Below are 12,319 nucleotides of genomic sequence, written 5' to 3'. Positions count from 1 at the left end.
GCACTCAGTTTTCTTCACAGTCCAACTCTCACATCCATACACGACCACTGGAAAAACCATAGCTTTGACTAGACGGACCTTTGTTGGCAAAGTAATGTCTCTGCTTTTGAATATGCTATCTAGGTTGGTCATAACTTTCCTTCCAAGGAGTAAGTGTCTTTTAATTTCATGGCTGCAATCACCATCTGCAGTGATTTTGGACCCCCCCCCCCCCCAGCAAAATAAAGTCTGACACTGTTTCCACTGTTTCCCCATCTACCCCATCTATTTCCCATGAAGTGATGGGACCAGATGCCATGATCTTAGTTTTGTGAATGTTGAGCTTTAAGCCAACTTTTTTACTCTCCTCTTCTACTTTCATCAAGAGGCTTTTTAGTTCCTCTTCACTTTCTATACAGGAGATCTAAGAAATACAGACCAGAGAATCCATGCTTTATGTGTAGGCAACCATTTAGCCCCTGTAGCTATAAGGCATGCATACCTGGGGTGAGTAAACTGAATATGAGGCCATATGAAGTGACTCACATACACAGTTATAACAGTGAGTCTCTTAAGAAGGAGAAGTAATAGTAAGTACATTGGTAGGAATGGAGATCAGTAACAGTGAGCAAGCAAGCCACTTGTCCACACAGTTTGTAGCAACAAGAAACAGTTTCAAAGGAGTCCATTTTCATGTGGGCCTTTGTACAGATTCTTCAGGACTGAGTTGGTCCCAGTGATTTTTTAGGAGGATATTTATTATTTATTTGGCTGCCCTGGGTCTTTGTTGTGGCCCAAAGGATCTTTGATTTTAGTTGCAGCATGTGGGATCTAGTTCCCTGATCAGGGATTGAACCTGGGTCCCCTACATTGGGAGTACAGTTTTAGCCCCTGGATCACCAGGGAGTCCTGGTCCCAGTGATTTTTAAAATAAATTCTAAGGTTTTGGAAAATCCGGAGCTTAATCAGCAGGACTGCGCTATGTAGCCAATTGAGCAGCCCCGGGAATGATGGCTATCCAGAGGCCATCCGCAGCTCTGCTGCTAAGACCTTGCTTTAGCTTCCAAGAGCCAAAGCCCTGACCAAATGGAGCTCACCATGGGAGGAGCTAGTTGTATTTATGTCAAACCTAGCCAAAGCCCAAATGAGCTGGTAACACCCCGGGGCTCTAGCTGCCTACCTTATCACAGCTCATCCCCACTGATTCAAAGCAATTGGTAGGACGTGGTCTGGAAAAAATGCAGGAGTTGTCAGGCCTGTGGGTGGCAAGGTCAGATGCCTGTGACGTGTTCAATAAACGTCTGCTGAAGGCGTGCTTATTTCCCACTTCCTAGAGAACAGATAGATGCAGTGATTGTTCTCAAATGCTTCAGAAAACCCAGTACCTCTTTTCAGGAAAGAAAAGTGTTTAGAACTTTTCCTTATTCCACCTCTCTACCTCTTACCTTTGGTGAGGGCCCTGATAGTTTGGGCCTCCTGAGAAATCTGTATGCAGGTCAAGAAGCAACAGTTAGAACTGGACATGGAACAACAGACTGGTTCCAAATAGGGAAAGGAGTACGTCAAGGCTGTATATTGTCACCCTGCTTATTTAACTTATATGTAGAGTACATCATGAGAAACGCTGGGCTGGAAGAAGCACAAGCTGGAATCAAGATTGCCCGGAGAAATATCAAGAACCTTAGATACTCAGATGACACCACCCTTATGGCAGAAAGCGAAGAAGAACTAAAGAGCCTCTTAAAAGTGAAAGAGGAGAGTGAAAAAGCTGGCTTAAAACTCAACATTCAGAAAACTAAGATCATGGCATCTGGTCCCATCACTTCATGGCAAATAGATGGGAAAACAATGGAAACAGTGACAGACTTTATTTTCTTGGGCTCCAAAATCACTGCAGATGGTGATTGCAGCCATGAAATCAAAAGACGTTTGCTCCTTGGAAGAAAAGCTGTGACCAACCTAAACAGTATATTAAAAAGCAGAGACATTACCAACAAAGGTCCATCTAGTCAAAGCTATGGTTTTTCCAGTAGTCATGTATGGATGTGAGAGTTGGACTATAAAGAAAGCTGAGCGCTGAAGATTTGATGCTTTTGAGCTGTGGTGTTGGAAAAGACTCTTAAAGGAGTCCCTTGGACTGCAAGGAGATCCAACCAGTTCATCCTGAAGGAAATCAGTCCTGAATATTCATTGGAAGGACTGATGCTGAAGCTGAAACTCCAATACTTTGTCTACCTGATGGGAAGAACTGACTCATTGGAAAAGACCCTGATGCTTGGACAGATTGAAGGCAGGAGGAGAAGAGGACACCAGAGGATGAGATGGTTGGATGGCATCACTGACTCGATGGACATGAGTTTGAGCAAGCTCCAGGTGTTGGTGATGGACAGGGAAGCCTGGCGTACTGCAGTCCATGGGGTTGCAAAGAGTCGTACACAACTGAGCGACTGAACTGAACTGAATTGTATAGGTGTGGGAGGGAGTGGCACCAAATGTGGTTGGGGAGCAGGAGTCAAGGATCTGTGTTTCTGGCTTGGCTAACTGGGTGAGTCTTGGTACTCTTCTCTGAGGTAGGATTAGGGGAGGAGGGTAGTGAGTGATTGGTAGGTGACTAGATTTGTTTTGGATTGATTGAGTTTGATATTTAAGTGAAGCCATCTATCTGATGGTAGAAAATAAAAGTTTGGAGCTCAGGAGTAAGATCTAGCCTGAAATGCCTGGAGTGGGCCTCTTCTGCACCTTCATGACCGATGAAGCTATGGGAGGATGAGGCAGTGTTCTGCAAGACTAAGAAGGAAAGATATATAGGAAGTAAACAACATACCAACAGTGTTCCTTTCCCACTAGAACACAAATTCCATAATTGCATGAATGAGTGCAAAAATAGGGGAAAAAACCACCACCACCACCAAGTAAATGGAAGTTACGAGGCAGAAAAAGCTGAGCATGGCCATAGTGGGGGCAGTTGGTTGCCTGAAGCAGGAATGTTAAAGAGACAAAAAGGGGCTGAATCTATAGTAACCTAGTCTTTCTCTCGCTGCCTCATGTCCTGAACAGCCTTTCTTTCCATGGGCACTAATGGTTCACCTTTTCCTATGGGGGTCTTGGACCTGGCCAAGTCCTGTGTTCTGTATGTATATATGCACTCACAAGTACTTCCCTTTCCCTTTTCTGTTGAGCTCGAGTGAATGGTTACTTTTCCATGTACCCAAAAGAGACAGACTGACAACTCTGGGGAAATCGTGGCCACTTTGTCTGAGAACTGGCAAAATAGAGTCCACCAAACCATTAAAGAACACAAAGCCATATACTTTATGTACCTTTTTATTTCAAAACAACTTCCAACTTACAGAAAAATCGAGGGTGTAAAGAACTCTGTCCACCCTTCACACCAAAAACGTGATTCCACCCTTCACACCAAAAACATAATTGTTACCACATTGGCATTACCATCCTCACTGTGTAGGTATGTATTCTTTCCTTTGTGAACTACTTAAAGGAGGAAAAGGGAAAAGTCTGCACCAGGATTTGGTTAGGATCATGTGTTATAATTAGTTGTCCAAGCATAAGATGTTTAAGAATGAAAAAAATTATTGTAATTGAGGCAAATGGACGGGGTGTGATTTTAGATTAGAGAATTCAGAGGCTGTCTAAAGGATAAACTAATTTAAACAATGGACTCTTGTTCTTAGTTTCTTAAGTGTATATTTACATATAAAAAAATCACAGTATTGTCAGTGTATCATGGAAGTCTACTTTTATTTTGCAGCTAAATCATTTTGACTGCTAAGTCAGAGAGTTTTGAGTGCAAGGTCTGTAGTATCCTCTCTTTTGTAATAGCACGGTTGGATCCGAAGATAACCAAGAAGAACAGAAGCAGGTGCGCTTACCAGAAAGCAGCCTGACACCGTGGGAAGTGTGGTTTGTTGGCAAAGAAAAAGTAGAACGTGACCGTCTGCAACAGAAGGCTCTAGAGGTAAAACTAGACAGTCTTTTTTCTATTTAATCCACAAGCTCACAAAGTTGAGCTGCTGTCAAAATCAGAATGTTATTATCAGGATGTTATTATCCCTCACGACAAAGTTTTAGCATATTTTGGTATCAGTTTGCTGTATCCGTATTTATAGCTTACTAGAGAAATGATATGTGTTCCAGATTATAAGAGCATTTGGAAAATACAGCTAAGCATAATTAGGGAAATTAAAATCTCCAACCTCGTTCCCTAAAAACTATTGTTAGTAGTATGGCATGTAGCCTTCCAGATTTTCTTCTCTGTAAATTTTTTTAAAACATATGTGCAAATATATATTCATACAGAGTGTCACCATATGTATGTTTAACTAAGGTACAGTCAGCCTCATATATTTGGTACAATTTTTAAGAGAGGAGAGAAATAAAAACTGAAGTAGAGGCAGGAAGTCTACCGTATACGATTCAGAGCTTGTGCCCCAGAGTGAGTTTATGCTGGGAGAAGGGAATCTGAGGGGCTTTCGGGTTTTCTTAGTTTCTCTTTACCTTCCTGCCTTGCTTCTAGGCATTTTTGTATTTTTAATTCTCTCTGAACTCTCCCTCTCCAAACTCAAAAAAATACATTTTCACATGAATCCGTCATTCCTTCAACTCTTACTGTTTGCTATTTAGAACCTAGCAGCCAAGTAGATTTGGGTAGTTTGAAATCCTCCAGTATCTGCTGCTGCTGCTAAGTCGCTTCAGTCGTGTCCAACTCTGTGCGACCCCATAGACGGCAGCCCACCAGGCTGCCCTGTCCCTGGGATTCTCCAGGCAAGAACACTGGAGTGGGTTGCCATTTCCTTCTCCAATGCATGAAAGTGAAAGTGAAGTTGCTCAGTTGTGTCCGACTCTTAGCGACCCCATGGACTGTAGCCCACCAGGCTCCTCCATCCATAGGATTTTCCAGCATCTAGGTTATCTGAATTCTCTCTGTCCAAACACAGAAACCAGGTGGATGCGTGTGGTGAGGGATATATCTTGTTTTTAATAAATATGATCACTCTTTTGTAACCTGTTTTTTTCTGCCTATTACATTATTAATATGTTTCTATATCATTAAATATTTTCATATCCTTTTAAAATGGCTGATTATTAAAATATATTTAAAATGTATCATATATATAATAGAACATAATTAACCAGTTTACTATTGTTGTGTGTTTAAGTTTATTCTCATCTCTTAGGGGCTCCCTGGTGGCTCATCCACCTGCCAATGCAGGAGATATGGGTTCGATTCCTAGGTTGGGAAGATCCCCTAGAGAAGGAAATGACAATACCCACTCCAGTATTATTGCCTGGGAAATCCCATGGACAAAAGAACCTGGTGGGCTACAGTCCATGGGGTCGCAAAATAAAAACACAGCAATAAAAACAACTGCTAATCTATTAGTATCCCTATTGCTGTAAAAATCCTTGAATTAAAGCTTTGCCCTCCATGATCTTTTTGGAGTACATTTTCCATTTCAGTTCTGAAACTAGTTGTTCTTTCTGTGATGGCTTTCTAGCCAGGTTCTTGACATGATTCAGATAATTGTAGAAACCAGTACATTGAGCTTTTTCCCTATTGAAGTATACTTTGTATTCTAAATACAAATTTATTCCTGGAAAAGTACACTGTAGTACTTGTTTCTACTTAGAAGGGCTAGGACTTGAGAAAAACCTTATGGTTTGATGTCAGATAGGCTTATTTAAACTTTTACACTTCAATTTCCTCATCTCTACAGTACGGATAAAATAATACTACCCGGTCACAATGTTTTAGAGGATTAAATGAGACAAAGTGTAAGGATAGCTAGTGATTTTATTGATATTGTTATTGATATCATTGCTAGTCACAGTCTTTTTTTCCATCTTTTAAATTGAAATATAGTTTATTTACAATGTTGTGTTAGTTTCAGATATATAACAAGCTGATTCAGTTTATGTATATATGCCTGCGTGTGTGCTCCGTTGCTCTGTTATTTGACTCTTTGTGACCCCATGAGCTGTAACATGCCAGGCTCCTCTGTCCACGGGATTTTTCAAGCAAGAATACTGGAGTGAGTTGCCATTTCCTCCTCCAGGATATCTTCCTGACCCAAGGATCAAACCCATGTCTCCTGCATCTCCTCCACTAGCAGGTGGATTCTTCACCACTGAGCCACCTGGGAAGCCTCTCTCTACACACACACACACACACACACACACACATTTTTAGATTCTTTTCTGTTTTCACTTCAGTTCAGTTGCTCAGTCGTGTCTGACTCTGTGTGACTCGATGGACTGCAGCACGCCAGGCTTCCCTGTCCATCACCAACTCCCGGAGCTTACTCAAACTTATGTCCATTGAATCGGTGATGCCATCCAACCATCTCATCCTCTGTCATCCCCTTCTCCCCGCACCTTCATTCTTTCCCAGCATCAGGGTCTTTTCCAATGAGTTACTTCTTTGCATCAGATAGCCAAAGTATTGGAGTTTCAGCTTTAACATCAGCCCTTCCAATGAATCTTCAGGATTGATTTCCTTTAGGATGGACTGGTTTGATCTCCTTGTAGTCCAAGGGACTCTCAAGAGTCTTCTCTAACACCACAGTTCAAAAGCATCAATTCTTCAGCTCTCAGCTTTCTTTACAGTCCAATTCTCACATCCATACATGACTACTGGAAAAACCATAGCCTTGACTAGATGGACCTTTGTTGGCAAAGTTATGTCTCTGCTTTTTAATATGCTATCTAGGTCAGTCATAGCTTTTCTTCCAAGGAGCAAGCATCTTTTAATTTCATGGCTGCAGTCACCATCTGCAGTGATTTTGGAGTCCAAGAAAATAAAGTCTGTCACTGTTTCCATTGCTTGCCTGTCTATTTGCCATGAAGTGATGGGACCGGATGCCATGATCTTAATTTTCTGCATGTTGAGCTTTAAGCCAACTTTTCCACTCTCCTCTTTCACTTTCTCAAGAGGCTCTTTAGTTCTTCACTTTCTGCCAGAAGGATGGTGTCATCTGCATATCTGAGGTTATTGATATTTCTCCCAGCAATCTTGATTCCAGTTTGTGCTTTATCCAGCCCAGCATTTCTCATGATGTACTCTGCGTATAAGTTAAATAAACAGTGTGACAATATACAGCCTTGATGTACTCCTTTCCCGATTTGGAACCAGTCTGTTGTTCTATGTTGTACCTGTTGCTTTTTGACCTGCATACAGATTTCTCAAGAGGCAGATCAGGTGGTCTGGTATTCCCATCTCTGTAAGAATTTTCCACAGTTTGTTGTATTCCACACAGTCCAAGACTTTGGTGTAGTCAGTAAAGCAGAAATATATGTTTTTCTGCAACTCTGTTGCTTTTTTGATGATGTAACAAATGTTGGCAATTTGATCTCTGGTTACTCTGCCTTAAAATCCAGTTTGACCATCTGGAAGTTCACAAACAGTTGAAGCCTGTCCTGGAGAATTTTGAGCATTACTTTACTAGCGTGTGAGATGACTGCAGTTGTGCGGTAGTTTGAACATTCTTTGGCATTGCCTTTCTTGGGATTGGAATGGAAACTGACCTTTTCCAGTCAGTTGGCCACTGCTGAGTTTTCCAAATTTGCTGGCATATTGAGTGCAGCACTTTCACAGCATCATCTGTTAGGACTTAAAATAGCTCAAATGGAATTCCATCACCTATACTAGCTTTGTTCATAGTGATGCTTTCCTAAGGCCCACTTGACCTCACATTCCAGGATGTCTGGCTCTAGGTGAGTGATACCATTGTGGTTATCTGGGTCATGAAGATCTTTTATGTATAGTTCTGTGTATTCTTGCCACCTCTTCTTAATATCTTCTGCTTCTGTTAGGTCCATACCATTTCTGTCCTTTATTGTGCCCATCTTTGCATGAAATGTTCCCTTGGTGTCTCTAATTTTCTTGAAGAGATCTCCAGTCTTTGCCATTCTGTTGTTTTCCTCTATTTCTTTGCATTGATTGCTGAGGAAGGCTTTCTTATTTATCTCTCCTTGCTATTCTTTGGAACTCTGCATTCAAATGTGTGTATCTTTCCCTTTCTCCTTTGCCTTTAGCTTCTCTTCTTTTCTCAGCTATTTATAAGGCTTCCTCAGACAACCATTTTGCCCTTAGGTTATTATAAGATATTGCCTATAATTGCCTCTGTTATATAGTAAATCCTTGCTGTTTATGTATTTTATATATAGTAGTATGTATCTATTAATATTAATCTTCACATCTTTCCCTCCCCCTGCTTTTCTCTTTGGTAACTATAGATTTGTTTTCTGTGTATTTCTGTCTTGTAAATATTGTGCTGGCCGAAAAATTTCATTTGGATTTTTCCATAACATTTTATGGAAAACCTGAGTAAACCTTTTAACCAGACCGATATATTCATTTGTATCATTTTTCAAGATTCTGCATATAAGTGTTATCATACAATATTTGTCTTTCTCAGTCTGTCTGTCTTCATTTAGTGTGATAATCTCTAGGTCTGTTCATGTTGCTACAAATGGCATTGTTTCATTTATTTTTATGGCTGAGTAATATCCCCTTGGTGTGTATATACACACACACACACACACACACATCTTCTTTTTCCACTCATGTGTTGATGAACAATTTAGGTTGCTTCCATGTCTTGGCTATTGTAAGTAGTGCTGCTGTGAACATTGGGATGCATTATCTTTTCATATTTGAGTTTTCATCTTTTCTGGATATATATACAGGAGTAGAATTGCTGGCAACTCGATTTTTAATTAAGGAACCTCCATACTGTTCTCCATAGTGGGGACACCAATTCTATTTTCCCCAACAGTGGAGAAGGGTTCCTTTTTCTCCACATCTTCTCTAGCATTTAATTATTTGTAGACTTTTTGATGATGGCCATTCTGATCAATGTGAGGTTATACCTTATTGTAGTTTCAGTTTTCATTTTTCTATAATTAATGATGTTGAGCATCTTTTCATGTACCTGCTGGCCATCTGTATATCTTTGGAGAATGTCTGTTTAGATTTTCTGCCCATTTTTTGATTTGGTTGTTTCTTTTTGTTTATATTAAACTGTGTGAGCTTTTTATGTGTTTTTGAAATGAATCCCTTATTGGTTGTATCAGGTGCAAATATTTTCTCTCATTCTGTGGGTTGTCTTTTCATTTTGTGTATGATTTACTTTGATGTACAAAAGGTTTTAAGTTTAAACAATTGCTTTTGCTTATGACTACATTTTGCTTAGTATTTCCATTACTATAAAAGGTGGATCTAAAAAAATATTGCTGCAATTTATATCTACCTATGTTTTCCTCTAAGAGTTTTTATAGTATCTTGCTTTACATTTAGGTCTTTAATTCATTTTGAGTTAATTTTTGTATATAGTGTCAGAGAGTGGTCTCATTTTATTTATCTACAGATAGTATCCAGTTTTCCCAGCACCGTTTATTGAAGAAATGTCTTCTTCATTGTGTAGTCTTCCCTCTTTTGTCATGAATTAATTGGCTCTAGGTGTTTTGGTTTGTTCTCAGCTCTGTTCTGTTCTCTTGCTCTCAGTCTGTTTCTGTCCCAGTGCGATACTGTTTGTGATTACTGTGGCTTTGCAGTATAGTCAGCAATCAGGGAGCGTATTCCTCGAGTTCTGTTCTTTTTTCTCAAGGTCGTGTTGGCTATTCAGGGCCTTTTGTGTTTTTATATGAATTTAATTTTGTTGTTGTTCTTTGAAAAATGCCACTGGTAATTTGATAGGGATTGCATTGAATGTCTAGATTCCCTAAGGTAATATGGTGATTTTAACAATATTGATTCTTGCAATCAAAGAATACAGTCTATCTTTCAATATGTTTGTGTCCTTTTAGTATCTTTCATCAGTGTCTTATACTTTCCAGAATACAGGTCTTTTGCCTCCTTAGGTAGCCTTATTCCTAGGTATTTTATTCTTTCTGATGAGATGGAAAGTGAGATTGTTTCCTTAATTCCACTTTCTGTTAACTCCTTGTTTGTGTATAGAAATGCAACAGACTTTTGTATAATAATTTTGTGTCCACAGCTTTACTGAATTCATTGAGCTCTAGTAGTTTTCCAGTATAATAGCATCTTTAGGGTTTTCTATGTATAGTATCTTGTTATTTGCAGTGACAGTTTATGTCTTCCTTTCAAATTCAAATCCCCCTCCCCTTTTTTCTCTTGCATTTTCTTGTCTGATTACTATGTCGAGGACTTCCAAACTGTGTTGAATGAAAATAGCGAGAATGGACATCCTTGTTTTCTTCCTAATCTTCACCGTTTTGTATGATGTTAACTGTGGGTTTGTCATTCAGTTCAGTTCCGTCGCTCAGTCGTGTCCAACTCTGTGTGACCCCACATACTGCAGCACGCCAAGCTTCCCTGTCCATCACCAATTCCCAGAGGTTGCTCAAACTCATGTCCATTGAGTCAGTGATGCCATCCAACCATCTCATCCTCTGGCGTCCCCTTCTCCTCCCACCTTCAGTCTTTCCCAGCATCAGGGTCTTTTCCAATGAGTCAGTTCTTTGCTTCAGGTGGCCAAAATATTGGAGTTTCAGCTTTAGCATCAGCCCTTCCAATGAATATTCAGGACTGATTTTCTTTAGGATGGACTGGTTTGATCTCCTTGCAGTCCAAGGGACTCTCAAGAGTCTTCGCCAACACCACAATTCAAAAGCATCAATTCTTTGGCATTCAGCTTTCTTTATAGTCCAACTCTCACATCCATACATGACTACTGGAAAAACCATAGCTTTGACTAGATGGACCTTTGTTGGCAAAGTAGTGTCTCTCTGCTTTTTAATATGCTGTCTAGGTTGGTCATAGCTTTTCTTCCAGGGAGCAAATGTCTTTTAATTTCATGGCTGCAGTCACCATCTGCAGTGATTTTGAAGCTCCCAAAAATAAAGTCTGTCACTGTTTCCATTGTTTCCCCATCTATTTGCCATGAAGTGATGGGCCCAGATGCCACCATCTTCATTTTTTGAATGTTGAGTTTTAAGCCAACTTTTTCACTCTCCCCTTTGACTTTCATCAAGAGGCTCTTGATGAAAGGGTTTGTCATACATGACCTTTATTATGTTGAAGGTATGTTCCCTCCATGCCCAGTTTCTAGAGAGGTTTTTTTTTTTTTGGTAAAAGGATGTTTTGTTTAATTGGAAGCTTTTTCTTCATCTACTGAGATGATCAAAAAGCTTTTATATTAATTTGTTAGTGGGGTGTATCAAATTGATTTGTGGATATTAAAAAGTCCTTGGATAGCTGGGAAAAGTATTACTTGATTATGGTGTATGATCCTTAATTTTTAATTTAATCTTTATTTTTTATGGGGTATACTGTATTTACAATGTTGTGTTAGTTTCAAGTGTACAGCAAAGTGGTTTAGTTATACTATATATCCATTCTCTTTCTGATTCTTTCCCGTAAAAATTATTGCACAGTTTTGGGTAAATTTCCCTGTGCTATACAATAGGTGCTTGTTGGTAGCTATTTTGAATATTCTAGCGTGTATATAAATTAGGAGACTGTTAACCCCAGTCTCCTAATTTATCCCTCCCCCTATTCTTTCCCCTTTGGTAACCATATGTTTGTTTTCAAAAGACTGTGAATCTGTTTCTGTTTTGTAAATAAGTTCATTTGTATCATCTTTTTTATTAGATTCCACATATAAGTGATATCATGTATTTGTCTTTCTCAGTCTAACTTGCTTCACTTGGAATTATAATCTCTAGGTTCATCCATGTTGCTTCAAATGGCATTATTTCATTATTTTATGTAGCTGAGTAATATCCCATTGTGTATATGTACTACCTCTTGTTTCATCCATTCATTTATCAGTGGCAGAGAAGGCAATGGCACTCCAGTACTCTTGCCTGGAAAATCCCATGGACGGAGGAGCCTGGTGGGCTGCAGTCCATGGGGTCGCACAGAGTCGGACATGACTGAAGTGAGTTAGCAGCAGCAGCAGCATTTGTCAGTGGACATCTAGGTTGCTTCCATGTCTTGGCTAGTGTAAATAGTGCTACAGTGAACATTGGGGTGCAAGTATCTTTGTAAATTATGGTTTTCTCTGATTATATGCCTAACAATGGGATTAGTAGGTCACATGATTATATTTTTATTTCTTAAGAAACCTCCATACTGTTTGTGATAGTAGTTGTACCAATTTACATTTCCACCAACAGGGTAGGAGGGTTTCCTTTTCTCCACACCCTCTCCAGCATTTATTGATGATGCGTCAGCCTGTTGATTATGGCCATTTCAACTGGTGTTAGGTGATACCTCATTGTAGCTTTGATTTTGCATTTCTCTAATAATTAGTGATGTTGAATATCTTTTCATGTGCTTTTTTGGCCTTCTGTATGT

At 39.6% G+C, this 12,319-nt stretch overlaps 1 protein-coding gene across 3 annotated transcripts in view; it reads left to right on the top strand.

The window, feature by feature from the left end:
• Positions 1 to 12,319, top strand: part of CCDC34 (coiled-coil domain containing 34) — a 77,072-nt gene that overhangs the window by 1,944 nt on the left and 62,809 nt on the right. For all 3 annotated transcript variants that reach the window (XM_059875148.1, XM_059875150.1, XM_059875149.1), the window contains exon 2: positions 3,820 to 3,955. In XM_059875148.1, the coding sequence (XP_059731131.1) occupies positions 3,820 to 3,955 (136 nt within the window). The remainder of the gene's footprint in view (positions 1 to 3,819; positions 3,956 to 12,319) is intronic.

Source organism: Bos taurus, chromosome 15, assembly GCF_002263795.3.
Source record: "Bos taurus isolate L1 Dominette 01449 registration number 42190680 breed Hereford chromosome 15, ARS-UCD2.0, whole genome shotgun sequence".
Lineage (NCBI taxonomy): Eukaryota > Metazoa > Chordata > Mammalia > Artiodactyla > Bovidae > Bos > Bos taurus.
This window is presented reverse-complemented; position numbering and strand designations above follow the sequence as displayed.